The sequence below is a fragment of the Heptranchias perlo genome, chromosome 22 (genome assembly GCF_035084215.1).
Source record: "Heptranchias perlo isolate sHepPer1 chromosome 22, sHepPer1.hap1, whole genome shotgun sequence".
Classification (NCBI taxonomy): Eukaryota; Metazoa; Chordata; class Chondrichthyes; order Hexanchiformes; family Hexanchidae; genus Heptranchias; species Heptranchias perlo.
In genome coordinates, this window is record NC_090346.1 from 29,764,637 (window position 1) to 29,785,506 (window position 20,870).

The following is a 20,870-nucleotide window of genomic DNA, read 5'->3' on the forward strand; positions in this document are numbered from 1 at the left end:
TTGGAGCTGCACTCATCCAGGCAAGTGGAGAGTATTCCATCACACTCCTGACTTGTGCCTTGTAGATGGTGGAAAGGCTTTGGGGAGTCAGGAGGTGAGTCACTTGCCGCAGAATACCCAGCCTTTGACCTGCTCTTGTAGCCACAGTATTTATATGGCTGGTCCAGTTAAGTTTCTGGTCAATGGTGACCCCCAGGATATTGATGGTGGGGGATTCTGCAATGGTAATGCCGTTGAATGTCAAGGGGAAGTGGTTAGAATCTCTCTTGTTGGAGATGGTCATTGCCTGGCACTTGTCTGGCGCAAATGTTACTTGCCACTTATGAGCCCAAGCCTGGATGTTGTCCAGGTCTTGCTGCATGCTTCATTATTTGAGGGGTTGCGAATGGAACTGAACACTGTGCAAATAGTCATTTTTTCTGGTGTTTTATTACCATTACCCAATTAGAACACAGGTGGATAATATGCTGATTTCTGCTGGTTTATGCCCATTTTTACATAAATGTCAATGAGATTGGCAGGAAATCTGGGTATAAATAGACATCGGCAAAATGGGTGCATGAATGGGCGTAATTTCAGATCTAACTTTTCGATTACACCCCCACAGGAAATTCCACCCCGAGGAGCGGGACGTGCACAGTGCATTACCTATCAGACTCAAGAGAAGTGGGACTAGCGGCAGAGGGGTGCCTGGTGCTAAGTTTTGTCAGCAAATGTTATCAGTGTAAAACGCAGATGGTTGGCATATATGTGATAGTGACATTAGCCATCTGCACTTTCTGACGAAAGGTCATTGACCTGAAACACTAACTCTGTTTCTCTCTCCACAGATGCTGCCAGACCTGCTGATTATTTCCAGCATATTCTGCTTTTGTTTCAGATTTCCAGCATCTGTAGTATTTTGCTTTTGCACTATATATAGTTTGGCTCAGTTGGCACTCTTGCCTATGATGCACAAGATTGTGGGTATAAGTCCCACTCCATGATTTGAGCACATACAATAGGCTGGTACTTCAGTGCAGTTCTGAGAGGTAGATATAAAAGATATCATGGCACTATTCAAAGAAGAGCAGAGAGTTCTCCTACCCAACATTTTCCTGCAACCAGTACCACCAAACACAGATTAACTGGTCCTTAATCTCATTTACTGTTTTTGGGACCATGCTGTGCGCAAATTGACTGCTGCATTTGTCTGCATAACAACAGTGATGCACTTCAGAAATAATTCATTGGCTATAAAGCACCTTGAGACATCTCAAAGATTTGAAAGGGGCTATATAAATGCAAATTTGTTCACTTGTATATGTAGCAAGACTTTCTCTTTTCCCCATCAAGCTTGACCTTATTTAATTAAGTTCTAGCTCTGGAAATAGTCTTAGTTGAATATCACTGGTAGGCTTTCTAGACTTTCTTGTAAGCTTGACTATTTTGGCTTTAGAAACAAATAAACTTGCATTCTTGCATTTATATAGTGCCCTTCATTGTCAGGATGTCCCTTTGAGGAGAGATTGAGTAGAATGGGCCTATATTCTCTGGAGTTTAGAAGGATGAGAGGTTATTTCTTTGAAACATAAGATTCTAAGAGGGCTTGACAGGGTGGATGCCTAGAGGATGTTTCCCCTGGCTGGAGAGTCTAGAACTAGAGGTCATAGGCTCAAGATAAGTGGGTCAGCCATTTAGGACCGAGATGAGGAAAAATTTCTTCATTCAGAGGGATGTGATGTGAATCTTTGGAATTCTCTTCCCCCTGAGGACTGTGGATGCTCAGTCGTTGAGTATGTTCAACGACTGAGCATCCACGACATTTCAAACAACAACTGAATGAATGATAAACTGTTTATGGTTATTTTGATGGAGAAATGTTGGCTAGGATATTGAGAACTTCCTGCTTTACTTCAAATAGTGATGAGATTTTTTTTGTCCACTTGAGCAGCTAGACACTGCTTTGGTTTAATGTCTTATCTGAAAGGCAGCACCTCAGTACTGCACTGAAATGTCAACTGAGATTATGTGCTCAAATCAAAGTTGGACTTGTATCTCAGTCAGAAGGTTGTGGGTTTAAGAGTGCTACAAACTAAGCCAACCTGACACTCAGAATTTTGTCTAACATTGGAACCATAGTTTTAATCTGTCTTCCCCTCATTAACTTGTGCCTATAGCCACTGTTGGAATTAGAAAATGATCCTTTCATTCAGATTTTTTTGTTGTTGCCGTTTGTACTCCCCTTTCAGCTTCCCCATTGACTTAGGGTAATGAGGCCCGGTAGTGGCATGCATAAAGCTATACTGAGCTCTGAATACCTAAAACTGCACTCATAAACTCCATCTCTTCATCTATATTAAGTTCCTCAGAGATACCCCTACTGTACAAATGTATTCTTAAGGATTCCAGCAATGTGAATGTTCATTGTATCTTACTAAAATTGGGAATATTTGACAGAGCACCTTTGTCCTCTGAAATCCTCTGTCAACGCTGTTCTAGTACCAGTATGGTTAAAGATTATGGGGTAGAGTTTCCGCTTTGGACGCAATCAGCAATTAGGCACAAATTGCGCACGAAAATTACACCGGCTGGGTGACAGTTAGAGATTCCGTTAAAATGCATTAACATAATCACAATTGGAAAATCTTCCATGAATCAATGCAAACTGGCAGCTTAACATTGCAATAAAAAAATCGATTACACTAAGAAAAAAAATTCATTGATGTATTTAAGAGTGGTAACTTGGTGCAGATTTATTAATATCATTGAAAATGGGTTTATCACAAACAATAAGCATTTTTAATAGGTGTCTAATCCTCCACCTGTGAGTAACCTAATTTTAAATCACTGAAAATGACTTTAAAAAAACTACTGAACCATTTACTACTTTCATTGGTGTACACTAGTCAGTTTCTTTTTAAATATTAAAAAATATTTAATTTACTAAGTGCCTACGCACCTAAGAAAACTAGCTTAATTTGAAGACCCTCATCGAACGGCCGCAGGCGCAATTGGTGGAAACTTGCCATCGTCGTTATTTCGTTCAGGGGCGTGGCTGGCTTCAGCGTGATGATTTTTGAACCAGTGCAAAAGATTGTGGAAACTTGAATTACGCCGGACATAATTTACGCCCGGTCTACACTGAAATTCCTCGATCTTTTGATCCAGCCCGATTCCACTGAAAAAAAACAGCGCAATCTAGCCTAAACGCTACCCCTAATTCTTTTGAATTGGTTTATTAACCTAACAAAATTCACGAAGACATTTTCTATATTGACATATACCTGGCTACCATATGTAGATGTTTGCTCATTCTCATCACTCTGTGAACCCTAGATGACTTTCATGGATTCTTTTAAGAACCTTATATCTCAGTGCAACAGGGATAATGATCCTGTCCCATTATAATAATATCCTTCATTACCGAGAGTTCTCCTTGTACAGTAGATTATCTCAATTCAGCAGGGGCACACTGAATAGACTTGGGTACCCTTCTTTAAAAGATCTGATGATCATCTAGGTTTTTGTCTGCAATCATTTGTTCCCCTATAAATGCAGCTTTCCAGCCAGACATCAGCTTGCTGGTCTAACTACTTCAATATAGGCGAGCACCACCTCATTATTTGATGCATTTGCACCTTGGACAGAATTCCTGGACAGTGTTATCCACTACAACTAGCTCTTTACATTAAGCCTCATACAGTGTATCAGAATATATTCACATCTTAGTGGTATTTTATCTTGATTGATTGGTGGTACAAAGTTTTTTTTGTCTGTAAATAACCTGAAGGACTCTCTTATTCAAATATCAGGCAAATCTCTTGGAAGCTCCATACTCCTGCAAGCTCCATACTCCTGCAAGGCATTCTTTCTAAATTTGGTCATACCTTCTTTCTGTCTGTCAAACTTTGGGAGCAAATTGTAATTGGTAAATGTTTATCGCTGTGCTACTGTAAAATACACTATCTAAGCTGCCAACTACTTGAACCAGGAACACTTCTCACCACGATGGACGTCTCAGCACTCTACACCAGTATCCCCCACGATGACGGCATCGCTGCGACAGCATCAATACTCAACACCAACAACAGCCAATCTCCAGACGCCATCCTACAACTCATCCGCTTCATCCTGGATCACAATGTCTTCACCTTCGATAACCAGTTCTTTACCCAAACACACGGAACAGTCATGGGGACCAAATTCGCACCCCAATACGCCAACATTTTCATGCACAAGTTCGAGCAAGACTTCTTCACCGCACAGGACCTCCAACCAACGCTATACACCAGATACATCGACGACATTTTCTTTCTATGGACCCACGGCGAAGAATCACTAAAGAGACTACACGATAACATCAACAAGTTCCATCCCACCATCAAGCTCACCATGGACTACTCCTCAATCAGTTTCTTTCTTGGACACACGAATCTCCATCAAAGACGGGCACCTCAGCACCTCACTCTACCGCAAGCCCACGGACAACCTCACGGTGCTCCACTTTTCCAGCTTCCACCCTAACCACGTCAAAGAGGCCATCCCCTATGGACAGGCCCTGCGAATACACAGGGTCTGCTCAGACGAGGAGGAACGGGATGGACACCTACAGACGCTGAAAGACGCCCTGGTAAGAACGGGATATGACGCTCGACTCATCGATCAACAGTTCCGACGGGCCACAGCGAAAAATCGCATATACCTCCTCAGAAGACTAACACGGGACGCAACCAACAGAGTACCCTTCGTCGTCCAGTACTTCCCCGGAGCGGAGAAACTACGCCATGTTCTCCGCAGCCTTCAACATGTCATCAATGACGACGAACACCACGCTATGGCCATCCCCACACCTCCACTACTCGCCTTTAAATAGCCACCCAACCTCAAACAGACTATCGTTCGCAGCAAATTACCCAGCTTTCAGGAGAACAGCGTCCACGACACCACACAACCCTGCCAAGGTAACCTCTGCAAGACATGCCAGATCATCGACACAGATACCACCATCACACGAGAGGACACCACCCACCAGGTGCATGGTTCATACTCCTGTGACTCGGCCAACGTTGTCTACCTCATACGTTGCAGGAAAGGATGCCCCAGAGCATGGTACATTGGCGAGACCATGCAGATGCTGCGACAACGGATAAACGGACACCGCGCAACAATCGCCAGACAGGAGGGTTCCCTCCCAGTCGGGAAACACTTCAGCAGTCAGGGACATTCAGCCACCGACCTTCGGGTAAGCGTACTCCAAGGCGGCCTTCGAGACACACGACAACGCAAAATCGTCGAGCAGAAATTGATAGCCAAGTTCCGCACCCATGAGGACGGCCTCAACCGGAATCTTGGGTTCATGTCACGCTACACGTAAGCCCACCAGCGAACAAAAGCTATCTGTTTTTAATATAACGGGTCATTTGCTGGCTTTCTCTGCCTTCCGGATGTTTCTGCCTCTCTCTCTCTCTCTGTTTTTTTCCTGTTTGTTTTTTTTTGTTGAATGTATATTCGGGGGTTCTGTAGGTGACACCTCTCTGTCTGAACACGGTGATTGCCTTGGCAATGGGCAGTTGCAAAAGCAGTCTGTAATCACCATGTATTGTTCTGTGATTTATAAATGCGTAGGATTTGAGGAGTTCCTGACGTTTACCCGAGGAAGGAGGAAGCCTCCGAAAGCTTGTAGATTTCAAATAAAATCGTTGGACTATAACTTGGTGTTGTAAAATTGTTTACAATTGTCAACCCCAGTCCATCACCGGCATCTCCACATCATAACTACTTTCATGTACACTCATCATTGCATCATAAAACATAAGCATGGATGCTGCCAGCATATCAATTTTTTCAAATACCCGTTCTTGAACAGGATCCCAAATCCACCCCACGTCCGCCTTAGGGAGTCATGGAAAAATTTTGCAGAATTTTCCTAAATTGGCCACAGACTTTTTTCCCACCTCTTTCAGGAGATAGTATTGTAAGGAGGCAGGCAAACTATGAATGAGATTGTATGTTGACACGATGGGATTATCATAGAATCTTACAGCACAGAAAAAGGTAATTCAACCCATCATGCCATTGTGGGTTTCCTTGCCCTTTTCGTAAGTATGTTGAAGATGACAGATCTGACAGTAATTGATCATCCACAAAAGTTATCGTAATTCAGTTCATTTCTGGTGATCAAGCTTAATTCCATTTCCACTGGTGGTATCCAAAATACTTCAGCTCACACTTACGTAATTGGCATTTATTCTAATAGTATGCATTTTTTTTTAAAACAGATGTCATTAATATTGGTTGTACTTGGAATAAAGAAATTAAAATTAGAATCATGTTCTTGATCTAATTGGTCACATGTTTTAGCATTAGGACCCCAACACATGGATAGTTCTTTAAATAATATTAGATAGCTCTGTTTATCCATACTGACACCAAAATCACAACTATACATGATACTTTTGTCTTTCAGAAAGAAAGCAAAAAGTCTTGATCACTTTTCAGCAATGATTTGGCTAGTACCAGTTTCTGATGGCTCAGAGAACCCGTGGAAGGTAGAATATTTGGCCTGGTTCAAGGTCAAATAGGAGATGTCACAGCCTCGCTAGATTTGTTTCTTTGGGAGAAGGACCCTGCCAAACAACAGAGACACTACTTGGGAAATTCTTTTTATTCCTTGAGATTGTAGGCTAGTTGATTCTGCACAACCATTTTGAGCAAGTCCTCCCAGCAATTTCAATTGCATTTTTAAATTTGTCATCTCCAAAACCTTCTTCCATTAGGGAAATACAGCATTACTTACCAGTTTGACCAGAACACGTCCTCTAACTCATGTACGCCTTATATAATCCTTTTTCCTCTACATAGGTATGAGCAACAAATGCACTTACATTTAAGCAGTCAAAAAAAAGGGCCATGATTTGCTGTCAAAATAACGGTGAGGCTAATGGGACTCGGCGTTAATTTACGCGCAAATGCTACAGCAATTTTAGGCGAGGGCAGATGTGCGGTTAAAAGCAGAAATCCAAAAATTGCTGTGCAAGATGCACCGCTCCGACGTTAGCTTTGTGAAAATGGCATCTCACTGTCTGCCTCACTATTGAAATGCACTGAATGGCGTGAAGTTGCTTTATTTTTGCAATAAATGCAAACTAAACTTGCTACAGAAAGTGAAGTCTTGTCTATTTCAGTCTAAGTACTTTTTAACGATGTGATAAGTGTTAATTACTGCCAGTCAACCTCTCTGGCAATGAAAATTAACTATTACTTGTGTAGAGTCTTATTCCTTCAGGTTTTAATTGTTGTTGGAGATTTTAAAAACGTAAATTAAAAAAAACTTTTCCTTTCTGTCTCTTTTTTCTCTCTTAATCCAATCTTTCTTTCAGTTCCTGATTTGAAGTTGAATTCACCCACTCTAATTTACATTTCCTTTTCAGTCCTTGCGTTGTTAATTTCACAATCCTTCAATCTGATTGGTTAAGGAGATACACAGTTGCTCGTCCTGTTCACTCAGGTCCCAGATGCCGTTTCCCTCGTTGCAAAGTTATCAGCTTGCACTTTCAGCAACTTGTCACACAAAAAATTTTTAAAACTTAAAAAGCAAGGACAAGTCTAACTAACGGCAGATGCCGTTAGTTGCCCTGCCACAGCAAATTATAGCCCAATATCTTTTCACCAATTTGAGACAGTAGCAGTAACCCCTCATCTTGGGGCAGAAATTGCTTGCAAAAGAACGGTGAGCTCAACAGCGCTCACCGTTGTTAGTGGTGAAACAGAGGAGCAAGTTCGCACAATTAAAAATTAACTTTTAAGCTCGTGGAGTCTCATTACTCCTTATTTTGTTAGTTTTTGGTCATCTAAAAATTTTTTTTTTTTTACTTTTCCCTTCTGACTCATTTAAAATTATTTCTTACCCATTTTTTTTTCGCTGTCTAAAATCATTGTAAAAACAGTTATAATGTTGGACCTTTCACTTCCTGGTTTTCATGTTGCAAGCCTGCAGAGACAGTTAACATAGCGTGTCAAAAATGCTGCAATCTGACTGGTCGAGGGGAGAGAGTGATTCTCTCGCTTTTCTCCCAGGGTCCTAGCTTCGCTTGACCTGACGCTGGGTTCTTCTCTGCTTCCTATTTGAGGAAATGCCCGAAGTGGGTTAGTATAAATCTATGGAGCGCTGAGCAATTTCTGCTCCATTGTGATTGTAGTGATTTACCTTTTGTGATCTAAGTAGTGGTTACATTCTCTGCTAAAAGGCATATGCACAAAGTTCAACTGTTATTAGCTTCTTTGTGACAATTTTCTTTTTCCCTCTCCTGAAAGTATCAACTTCATGTTGGGATACAGTCCTTCACCCATATGATCATACTTTGTGTGTGAACCTAAACAGACGAGTCTCGGCAAGCTACTAACCCACAGCGGATATCAGAGCAAAGCCCAATCCTGAATCACATTGTTGCCCTATCAGAAAGACTAACTCAGCACAGATGTGAGACTGAACATGGGACCTTCCTGGTTTCTACATCTCAACAAGTCACTGCCTTAATTAGCTGAACCATTGGGGGACAACTATAAACTTGAATTTTGATGTCTTATCTCCAAGCAACATAGGTAGGACTCTTTATCCTCCTTAATCCCAACCAAGCACTAGGGACCAAAACCAAAAAAAGAATGCCTCAACTAACACACATTTTTGCTCAAAGCAAAAAACACCCATACCGATGTACTATCTCACCAGCAACGTGTGCTTCACAAAATATATTTGTAAACTTTTGACAGAACAATTTAAAAATACAAAATGCTGTGTTATTGCAACACAACATCCAGAATAAACCTAAAGAGCTTCATCCTGGAGTCAGCAAAGGAGATGAGAACAGGACACATTTTTTTTTTAAAACACCCCTTTATAAAAAGGTTCTGTAGACAATGTAATTTAACAATATACTCAAGTAAACAATATTAAGTTACAGATAATTAACAAATGGATGGAATTAATCCATAAGAAAAACCTTTCGATTTTAAAATTGTGGTAGTTTTCTAGATGTGTAAAAGTCTCAACAGTGTTAATTCTGTACGTAAAAGTTTGGTAAACATCATCTTTAAGAAAATATAAATGCGTAGCAGGTTTCAACCAATTCATTTTATCTTCACTAATAGTACAAATTTTCAGTTAAAAAAAGTACTGAAACAATTTTCCACAATTGGTTTGACTGCAAAATTATACATATCCAAGGAGGTATCCCAACAAATTCATTGTAATGGACAATCCTTTATCGGATTGGTCTATATGAAAAAGCCATACCCGGCATGTATGTCTGCACTGGGTGAGTTGAATACATGGGATACCCAGCAGGTGGTGCGTGGATGTGTGGATAGAATCCTGGTGGCAGTGCAGTATGTGGAGATTGTTGTACTGGTCCAGTCAGGACCAACTGAAGCAAGCTGTTAAGAAAACAAAAACAAAGTTCAAAACAATAGTACTTGGATATCTTTCTTCCATTCAATTTAATACTTTTTGAACTTTATAAAATTCTAATAATAACTATATCGAGTAAAAGATGAAATATCATCCGAGCACACATTTAGTGACAAGTTACAAGCATTAAACTAACTATGCAGTTATTGAAGATTTTATTTAATGCTTCAAGTTTGAACTTGACTGCAATCTCTGCTTCAGTATGTTAAAACCTTAAATATGCTTCACAAAACTGATTAGCACATAGCTGAACTGGAGTGGAACATTTTTAAATAAGTGAAACTAATAATCAGTGAGTGTAAGTGCGTATCTGTGAGGTGCATTCTGCTGTGAGATGAACCCCTCGTGCTCAGATTTTCCCAATAATTTCAACAGTTGTTCTATTTGGAGGAAACAGTGGCACATCTCAATGAAGCACCACAGACTAATAGGTTCACAACCTGTTGCTCCAGACAGCATCAGTGATCCCTGCTGAGCTGATTGGAAGTCAAGTATTGCCCAGTGGGAATGAGAGAATCACTCTAAGCTGTTGTCATGAACCTCTTAGCAGTTACCTTAAGAGGCAGCCTGGGAAAAAGTCTTTCAGCCAGGAATGAAAATGGCATTCAATTCAGAATATCTAGTGGTCTAAAATGCTACCAAAAAAGTCTAAAACCCTTTTGTTTTTTTTTTAAAGCTCTTATGGGTACGCTGATAGGGTTAGCTGAAGTAGGGTGGGAGGAGGCTCATGTGGAGCATAAACATCAATATAGACCGGTTGGGCCAAATGGCCTGTTTCTGTACTGTAAATTCTTTGTAATTTATTAAATCAGTGCTGTTCAATAAATTAGCCACGAGCCCCATGTGGCTAATTGGGATCCAGACGTGGCTAATTGCATTTCTGATTAGTAAATAAAAAAAGTAATAGACACAGTCATTGGGCATGTGATCTCAATCCTCATTCGCATAACATACACATGTGTATTTTAACCTATTTGTGCATTTGTTGATAAAATGGTAAGACGAAAAGCAGTGTGCGCGAGTGTTTTTTGATCATCGAGTGCTTTACATCCTTGGTTACCAAATGATGGTAGATGTTTGTTAAGTAAATGTACATGTGAAATACATTTACCTGCATTATGTATGGCATTCTCTACTAAAATTAGTGCATGTGGCTAGGCTAAAACAGTGTCGCCGTAGCCACTCCTGTAGCTAGTCAGCAATTTCTATTGGACGACACTATATTACATAATGTTAAATCCACACATTACAAAAAGACTTTCTAGAATTTTAGTGCTAACAAAGTACAGATTGTAGTGTAACATTAAGTGTGTGAAGTATATTGATCCCTCCCATGTAATGTTAAATATTTATAAAAGGGAATGAGAACGCCTAAAAAGGGATTTTTCCTTGAAATGGAATTATTGCCAATGGATTCCCTAACAATGATTAAGAGAACCTTTTTTTTAAAAAAAGGTCTAATGAAGTAATACTTTGGAATTTAATACCATACAATGAAAACCAAAGCTTCCTATGGGAATCCAATTTCGATCATACCAGGATGAGGTCTCAAGATCTAACAGTACTTTGAGGTGAGCTCCCAGGGACTAAGACCACGGAGATTGGGCTCCAAAGAACACCGAAGAGGGAGATTATAGGAATACTGAGCATGTCTCAGATCTGGAATCGCTGGAAGAAGGATCCTGGGACATAGGGACAATGGGAAAGGAATTCTCATGGTCTGGGAGCACTTACGGGATTAGGGAGTACTGTCAAGGGATTTTGGGATCGAGACATAAGAGGCAGGAAAGTCTGAGGAAGATGCTCTTGAGGTCCAGCAGGACACAGGGGTTTAGTTTTGGAGCATTGGGGGTTGCTAAAATCTGATAGTATTGGGGCAAGCAAAGTCTAACATGCTTGTGTGGAAGGGCCCCAGGAAAATGGGACCCAAACAAGCAGCTGTAGGCCCTATTTGAACCATCAGGTCCCCATCCCCTACATGTGTTCCTCCACATCAGGTACCTCCACCAGCACTTCCCCATTGCCCACTGGTTCCTATCTATGTTCTTGCTTCAGGATTTTTAAATGTAAATTTTCTGCTCGTTAAAATTATTGGACGGAAAATCACGAGTTGGAGGTGAGCAATTTCCTGATATGCGTGCCTAACATGCACCAGAAGCACACTATTGGTGTTTCTGTACTGTAAATTCTTGGACAGATACAGTCTTAAATAAACATAAATTACCACAAACAAATAAAAATTACCCCATAAATGATCAATGTTCATCATTTGTGCAGTTTCCAAATTTTATGTAAAAAATTGTTAAGCCTCAAAAATGGATCATTAACTGAATATACATAATCAAAAGTAATGATCGACTAAAAAAAAAAATCCATTCAATAAGCAACCTTGGTTTCTTTCCCAACCAACAAAAAAAATGAACGTTATTCTCACTGCTACCTCTCACATAACAGCTGTTTCTGTTCACATACTGCTTTTGTTTTTCTGTGAGGAGTTCATAATAGAAAAGCATAACTGTAATATATTTATATAAATTCATCCCTTGTCTTAAATAAAAGCTTTGAGAATTCAATCTCCAGTTTCATTCAAAATCTTTTGGAAAAGGCAAAGGAACCCTGAAATCCTCACAGGATGTGGAAACACACCCTTCGACCCTTTAATTCCTGTTGATCCACAGATTGCATGCTGGGAAATTCTGCAAATTGCACATGCTCAGAATGTATTGATCTGATAGAAAAATCTCTCAACTGGTGGGGTAAAAATATTCAGTTGAAATCCAGGAGTGTGAGACAAGTAAAAACTTTAATGAAAGTATTCAATAAAAGCCAAATAAAGACAATTCAGTGGATAAACTTAATGTTATTGTGAAATATGTAATTTTTTTATTTAAAAAATTGACACCATTATTTGGAAAATTAGAAATTTTGGTCACTAAAATAAAATCTTGGATCAAAAATATTTGGATAAAGTTTGACAAACCTTCTCCACAGATCACCTGGTAACCAGTGTGGAACTACAGTCACAGGCTGTCATATTAATGGAAAAATCCTATTAAAAACTTGATGGCAGGCATTACTAGATATAGACACAACCACACTAATATGATAAAAGCTCATAGGATACAGCACTTTAAGGAAAATTTTCAATGACAGGACATACTGTTTTTAATAATAAAGATATACACAGAAGGGGTTTTAATTCCCTCTGGCCACACATTGCTTAACATTTTCATGTGAATTTTGTGTTATTTTAACAGTCATTGGCCTATTTGAAATAAATGTGTTAATGACTGTGGTGGGAATTTTACATGTGCATGTTCTGTATTGTGCTACCACAGAAAATTCATCTCCAAAGTTTTTTGACCTCAAGCAACTTGGAACAATGTTTTTCCAAGAAATTAACAGGTCCTTTAACTTCATAAACAAAGCATTTACATACTTACTTGTTGTGTGGAAGCGCAGAGCAGACAGATCGTAAATCATCTGGAAAAGTAAACAGGTGGTGGATACAAATTAATAAAAAAACATAGCAAGTCTGTGTATAAACAAATATAAAATTTATTAAATTCAAATATTTTTGCAATTAATGATTCAAGTTATTTTTGTAAACAGATATTGAAGTGGTTATTTTCTGGATTTACCCTTTGAAAGCAAATGAAGCCTTAACAAGGGTACACGTTTAGTAGGTTATTTTTTTTATTAAGCTAGTGTAGAATTCACTGAAATTGATAATGAAAAAAAACAAACTAATTTCAATGGAATTTAAATTGAAAATAGGCTGCAAAATACTTCAGGGAAAGTCTGACCCAGTTCAATAGTTAATACATCATATGCTACTATATTGAGAAACTCAGCATATAAATCATGAGGGAATTTTCATGCCGTACACTTATTCCCATTTATTTTTAGTATAACAGTACTAGTTGTATTCTGAAGTGGTATAAAATTACACGAAACAGAATTTGGCCCAATCCTTTTATAGATAAAAGGTTGTATGCGTTATAAATTAAGTTGTCTTTTGCTCAATTTTCTTTTTCTCTCCTCTTGTCTTCACCTCTTTCATATCAAGTATGACACCAAAATATGTACTCCATAATGTTATCCTATTTAAAATTCAACAGGGCAAGAGAAGAGGATTCAGCTTTTAATGTAAAAACTGAAATCCACTATTTCAATTGCTAAACAATGTTGAACTTTGTCAGACTTAAAATCTTGTTCCACTAGAAACAAGTTTGTTCCTTTTTAACACTTTGGCAAATTGATAGTATTTAACGACCCATAGTCTTGAACAATTTGTCTTCATGATGCAAAATATGCAAATTCAACTAAGGTCCAGACAACTTAAATTGTTATAAAAGATAAAACACGTGCCAGATTCCTGAATCTGTACTCATATGCAAGACCTGAAACAACTTAAGGGGTATTAGAATTTTAAAGGGGAAGGCCTAGTGAATAATCTGTCATTTGTTTAGCGATAATTCTGTTCATAACTTCTGTTCAATATAGCAATTAGTAGAAAACTTATAACCTAAATAAATACAATAATATTATTGTTTAGGCATTTTTCTTCTCCTACATCACTTCCTGGTGGAGAAGGTGAACAAGAACATATGCCAATGCAACTCTTGAGTTAGCCACTAGAAGTGGGTGACCAGTCTTCCAATATTCCTACCCTTCCTGTTTGGAAAGATTTAGCCTATGCTTACTCAATCAAGACTTAGAATTCACCAGGAAGGGAAATTATGGCCACAACTTGTATCCTAAACTGAGGTAAAGCATTGTCTTTGCTTATGCGTTCAAAACAATATTGCAGGATTCCAGAAAAAAAGTTATACAGGAAAGCTTACAAGATTTCCTGGTTCATGATTTAAATAAGCAAAGAGTCAGGTTAAAGATTGTAAATGAATGGAATGCAACTTTTTAACAAAAATTTTACTTAACATAATTACTGGACATACAAGATTCTCCATTTCAATTGTTTCAGGATAGGTAACAATGAATGTTACAACACAACTTACTTACCTCTAGTACACAGTAGTGCTCCTGATGCAATACCGACTTGCAGAGCTTGAGCTAATCTATCCAATGTGAGCTCAATCTCCTTCACAGGATTTGAAAGGTTGAGTTCTTTAACTAATTTGTTAATGTCTCCAACAAGCCGGTCTACATGATCAAACATGATGAGCTCCAAACGTCCATACAAGTTCTTTTCTGTTAAATGGCCTTGAAGTATCATAAGGACCTGAAGAACACTTAAATGCAACTTTGAATAAAGGATTTTGAAGTCCTTGTTTACGTCATTTTCAAACTCCTTACACATTTTATTGTTGTGGCCATTCATTAAGGATTGAGCTGAAGAAGTTTTCCGGTTCCTTTTGTAGGCCAAAGGTGCGAGCACACACCAGCGTATCAGGCCTGGAAGTGGCGTGAGCTCCAAAAAACCACGGGGGAGGTTAGCCGGGCTATTCAAAAACGTAATCAGGGTCAGCCGGGGATCATCGTACACCCAAGATACAACCATCTCCAGTAAATCATGAGGAGGAATCAGGTCATCTACAAAAAAAAACTGTGCTTAGAGAAAATACATTACAATATTAAAAAAACTCACCACCATTTTTCTTTTTCAATAATACTACATGCATCATAGTAAGAGGATACGGTGATGGAATATGACGTACACAATTAATCAACCCAGCAACAAAACAAAAGCAAAAATATTTTTTTTTCTTAGTTTCAATCTTTCCTTCAAATGCAGCCTAATAGCACAACAAAATGGGTACACCAGCATAACTATCACAGAATAGGGCATGGATATAAATATTGAGGGAAAAAATTGCCACTTTAAAATTTTGAAAAATAAAAGTACTATACAGGCACACAGTAAACAAAATATATGCCTCAAACAAAAATCTGTCCAATATCATACCTGTTGAAAGGTCATACAGTGCAGTAACAGCAGTGATCAACTGACAGCAGAATCGAGGGCTGGCATGAACAATTCGTTTTAAGGTTTGCACTGATCCTGGAACCAAAATGCAGTAATCCTCAACAAGGACCTTAGCAAGTCTCACACAGAATACTGCGTGTGTTCGCTGCAAAACCAGCCAGAGACAAATATTAGAATGGATCGATAAAAGAATGCAATAGATTTTGATTTAATTTCAGAAGTTTTTAATCATAACAATTTAAGATTACAAATCAATAAACTATAATAATGATTAATTTCATGATAATTTTAAAATAAATACATTTAAATTTAAAGATGCGTCTAAAACAGTGGCCAATGAATCCACAGATATTTTGGCCATTGATTTAACATGAGCCAAACAAAAATTTTAAGTACATATATACAAGACACTAATTTTATAAACTTGATACCACAATTTTCTTCATTTGTGCAGTCAACTAACCCCAATGGAAAACTAGCAGTCTCTCTTTCCCCACATCCCCCATAAAACATGATAATAAAAGTAGGTACGACAAAGGCAACAAAATATTAAATCATCATCTACACTACTTCCATCCATTGTTCTGGAATAAGATTTTACTTTGCAATATCTGGAATTTCCTTTAAGTTCACATCCCAACTACAGAACATACCTGCAACCATAATGCAGTACATTCCAAAATGGGAACTCGACAGATTGCTATTGCCATGGATACAAGTTTTCCCAACATAGCCAGCCTGTTTTCATCTGCTTTATTACCCTGAGGACCAAACAGTGCAGAGAAGATGATCTGTCGAACTGCATCTTTACTTTGTTCTTGGAAATAACTACACATGATCTCCAGCAGCTGCAGCTCCTGTAATGAGCTCAACCTCTTGCAATAAAGGAAACAAAAGTTAGTAGAGAATAAAAGTAAGGTATCTCAGAAGGCATCACAATGAAAATAAATTTTAAAAGAACAGATATTGCTGGAAACATAACAAGTCTGTCAGCATCAGTGGAGAGAACAGATAGGTGAAAGTTATGACCTGGGTCCTACTTCAGAAGAAAGGCCTGTTCTGAAACATTCACCTGTCCTCTCCACAGATGCTGACACACCTGCTATGTGTTTCCAGCGTGTTCTGTTGGTGTCAGATTTCCATGGAATGTAGATTTTTGTTTTTATTTTTAAAAATAAGTCTTGGCTTAAATACATGTCTTAAGAAAATATTCCCTTCGAAAAGGCACATTTTCTGTGTTTACAAACAGTCTTGGATAACGATCAGCAAGAAATTCTCTGTTCCTACACTAATTAACATAGGTACAGTTTTCTATATGCATCCAATCTGATAAATGATGTGATCGTAATGTCAAGTTAAAAATTCAGGGTATTAGCTTTAGAAAATACTACTAAAAACAGATTTAAATAACATGGATATGCTTTTATAACTAAGCTAAATCACACCCAACATGGAATGAAATCTATGTTTTCCTTAGAAGAAAATATCTTGTATCGTCTGCATCTTTAACTTACTTTTGGTTGAGTATTACGTTCTTTTGGAAGCTGAAATATAAATTCCTCCACTAGCTCAATAGTGGACTTGTCAACCAGTGGACCAGGTACATTCTGCAGCTGGCTGCTAAAGAAGATGTCCAAATGGTACAAGAGTTCTTTTGCTGCACTTAAAGCATCCCGCCTCAAAAGGGAATGGCGAATATCAGTCATTCTGTCCTACAAGCACAAGACAATTCATTTTCAGCTCCTATTCGTATGTTCTGAACAACAATGTGCTAAAACATGGCACATTTAATTTTTTCCTCCATAGTTAACATTTCATTCCACGGAAGGAGGATAACGATCAAGAATTTCTGTTGAGCTTTTGAAATTGTTTTTCTCCTTAACATCTTAAACACATAACTTCAGGTCTACAAAATTTGAAATGAAAATTGTAGTTAAAATCATTTTAGTAATTTCTCTTTTTACTTTCAGGTGCAGTTCAATCAAATTAATACAAAACAGGTTCCTCTGTAACAGCTTAACAGCAAGACGATTTGTTAACATTAAACAGGCTTTATCTATTTAATCGTATTTCTTCAAGGAAAATTGAATCTGGTGGCCTGTCAGGCTTTCTATATGTAGCACAATGTGCCAGGGCCTTTGAAATCAGCAGCGGACCTTCTCCATGAGCTCAGACTTCTAACAGATCGTGAATATTTTCTGATTTGTATTCTAAGCAATCCTTGTTTGCCTAGATAGCAATTAAAAAGTAATTAATTACATCAAGTGCTTTGAAATAAATATTCCCCATTTCCCTCCCATTGTTTTACTTTTTGCTCAGTCGGTCAGAATGTATCTATTTCTTACTAGTTTAATATCTAGACTACATGATGGTTTAATATAGCTATAATTACACAGGAAATCTCATCTAGCTAGATTGCATGATGGTTTAATACATGAATCATTATGCAAGTAATTGCTTCTTGGGAAATCCCTTCTAATTAACTTTTAAAGCTGTGACTTGCTAAAATGAAACATTTATTTATTAAAGCTATTATGTTGAGATGGTGTGTTTCAGCAATTAGTCTCCCTAACTATTGGAAACAGCAGAAATGGCATCTTCAATTGAGAATGCTGTTTTCAGAGAATGCAAAGTAATGGGGAAAAATGGGCATGTGTCTGAAGGAATTCAGTGGATAAAGCCATTACAATGTCTTATTATGAAATATTGCTTTAATGAATAAAAGCCTGTTTACAAGAAGGCAAGAAGCTGATCACCATTTTTCTCCAGCATGGAATCTGTCATTTATATTTTGATAATATTTTGTAATCATGGCAAGGAATGTCAGTTGTGGAAATGCAACACTTTCCCTCTATTGGCACCCACTATTAGAACTAAGCACTCAGATCTAGTGCAGTATGGGAGGGAGAGAGAGAGTGTAAAGCTCCCTCAATTCTCCCCCACACCTTTTCAGAAGAGCACCCCTCCTTATACCAGATATTTTTTTCCAGCTCACAAACCAGGCATTGTTATAGGTGAAATGAGATCTCCAAGTTACTGCCAATTCTTGAGCAGTTTTCTGCTATGGGTTTTTGCTCACTCGAAAGTGAGACCATTTCCTATTAGAACCAAGAGTTACTAATAATACAGTAAATATGGAAACTCTCTATTAAAAACCAGTATCTTTTTGAAAAAAGTATTGGTGCTGTTGGCACAGTACATTGAAATACCAATTACTCAGTATCATGGACTAGAAGGACAAGTTGGATCTACCAATTTTCCACTGCACTGAATCACCAGTATCTGCAGAAAGCACCGAGTAAACATCTCAGACAAGGGAAGAGAAAATTATTGCAGATGGATACCCTCATCCAGGCACTCTTAAACCCAATAGCAGCCAACTGAAGATGGCAGTGGCATTGGCAGTTGGTCTCCTACCTAGCCCTCCAAAGACATAGGTCTTACATGATCTACGAAGGACGAGCAACGAGGGGAAAAAAAATCTAGAGTACTATATTTTACTTTATCTTAAGCTCTTCAGTAAGGTTTTGTTTTACAAAGCTGGATTGCATTTCACATTGGTTAGAAGAGATTTGAATCAAACAGTGCCAATTAAAACTGAATTGAAAAAGACATGATGCAACATGAGGTGACTGCACGATAAAAGGGAAGCCAGGGAAAAAATATCAGCAAGCGTACAAGACTACTTAATGATAGTTGCACATGGAGTTTCGTCAGTAAGAAGAACACAAAATAATTTAGTGAGCAGCAATGGCAAAGAGCCTTGCCTAGACCTGTTCACTTTCACACATTCCAATAACACGCTGATATTTTGTAGAAAAAGTGATCTATCCATTGTTTTAAAATTGCTTTATTCATGACTTGGTTAACAATCGATGTTACTGTGTTTTTTTTATGAAAAAAACTTCACCGTGACTTTGTTACTTACTATGTAACATTACCACATTCTCCCACTTAGTTACTTTAAACAAAAACTTCCAGAATTTGTATTTATAATGCCAGAACTTGACAACTGGAGGGAGACTAACCAAGCAAAGCCAACGATGGCTTGCTCACTTGGGGCAGTTGCTTCCTTGGCTGTATGTATACGGAGTTAGCACTAATTCTTTACACCGCAACGAATTTCACAATCTCGCTAAGAAATCCTTCAGGTGACCTAAACTCACTGGACAAGTTCTGAAATCAGTGCAATAACCTTCAGACCCATTGGTTATCAGATTTTAATCCAGTTTATTTGCAAAAGTTAAACACGTTCACTGTTTCAGCTGGGAGTCCATTCTAAATATCCACTGGGGTTTTTTTGAGGGAGGGTGGAGAAAGAATCTTCTAATCTCAAGCCTTGCCTAAAACTAACAATCACCTGGATGGGGATGGGGGGTAGGAGAGGGGGGGTAGGAGAGGGGGGGACGGAGGTGCATGTGGAAATGTAATGAGTCATGCCTTTAAGAGGGGACATTAAAAAAAAAAGCATTTGAAAGGCACACAAAAGGAGTAAACTGTAGGATTAGTAGCGGTTAGAGGACTAGTTCCGCTCGCTTGTGTACTTACAGAACCTACTTTGGATCAATATACCATCTGTATTCATTTTAACATCTGCACCAATCTCCTCCCCCAAACCAGTGATCCTGGAGAGCCCGGGGTGGCGGCAGCCGACCGACCGGCCGGCCGGGCTACATTCTCAGGCGGGTTAGGGGCTCCTCAGTCGGCCCGCGCCTTGACACCACACTCGCTGCTGCTGATTTCCCCGCGGATCAGAAGGACTCACCCGGACAGTGGCGCTGGCTTCCGCGGTGACAGGGCCGCCCCGCGAATGGTTTGTGGCCGAGAGCAAGTGCAGAGCATAAAGGGAGCCCCAGGGCCCAGACCCGACGCCGCGGGCCTCAAATCACAACACACCGTTACCTCCCCTCCCTGCCTGCCTGCCCACCCGCCGGCGGCGGCTCACTCCCGCATCTCCGGAGCGGTGTCGGGGGAGGAGGGGGGGGGCAGATGGATCTCAATCCGAGTCCGGCCTCACAACGGCAGCAGGGGCTGACGGGACAGACGGCGGCCGCACGGAGTCAAATCGCGCATCGTCCTGCAGCTGGACAGCCTGAGACTGAGTGAGCTCCCAGTCAGAATCTTCCCAACGTTATTAGAAATATAGAGATTTCTTTTCATATTTCACACATTAACGGATGTATTTATCGCCCACAACAATTACGGTTTTTTAAAAAAAGTTTCTTTTCAGATTCACGTTTATATTTAGTCAGTAAAATAAATGAAAGTTTTCTCAGCAGTTAGATTGGAAATCATTTTAAAGTTCTGGTTTTCCACACTTTTTTAAAAAAATAAAATAATGGAGCATCATCTTCAAGTGTTTGAAGACATTTTTTTTAAAACGGCTGAATACACCACAGTATGAAAATGCCAATCTAGAAAATTGACAAAAGTCAACCACAAAGTCTGGCACAGCCCCAGAACAACCTGGAGCTC

General features: G+C 39.0%; 1 protein-coding gene across 4 annotated transcripts; it reads right to left on the minus strand.

Annotated features, from left to right (window-relative positions):
• Positions 1–9,093: 9,093 nt before the first annotated feature.
• ints15 (integrator complex subunit 15) lies at positions 9,094–20,452 on the minus strand. 4 transcript variants are annotated; one of them, XM_068003174.1, is made up of 7 exons: positions 20,161–20,452; positions 16,910–17,107; positions 16,049–16,270; positions 15,375–15,540; positions 14,471–15,001; positions 12,892–12,931; positions 9,094–9,414 (listed from the first exon to the last, which is right to left on the minus strand). In XM_068003174.1, exons 2-7 carry the CDS (start codon positions 17,099–17,101, stop codon positions 9,243–9,245), a joined length of 1,323 nt encoding a protein of 440 aa, XP_067859275.1. In that variant the 5' UTR covers positions 17,102–17,107; positions 20,161–20,452; the 3' UTR covers positions 9,094–9,242. The 4 variants fall into 4 exon arrangements, with proteins under 4 accessions (XP_067859275.1, XP_067859277.1, XP_067859276.1 ...); XM_068003176.1 differs by having other exon boundaries at positions 19,953–20,452; XM_068003175.1 differs by having other exon boundaries at positions 19,944–20,452.
• Positions 20,453–20,870: the final 418 nt, after the last annotated feature.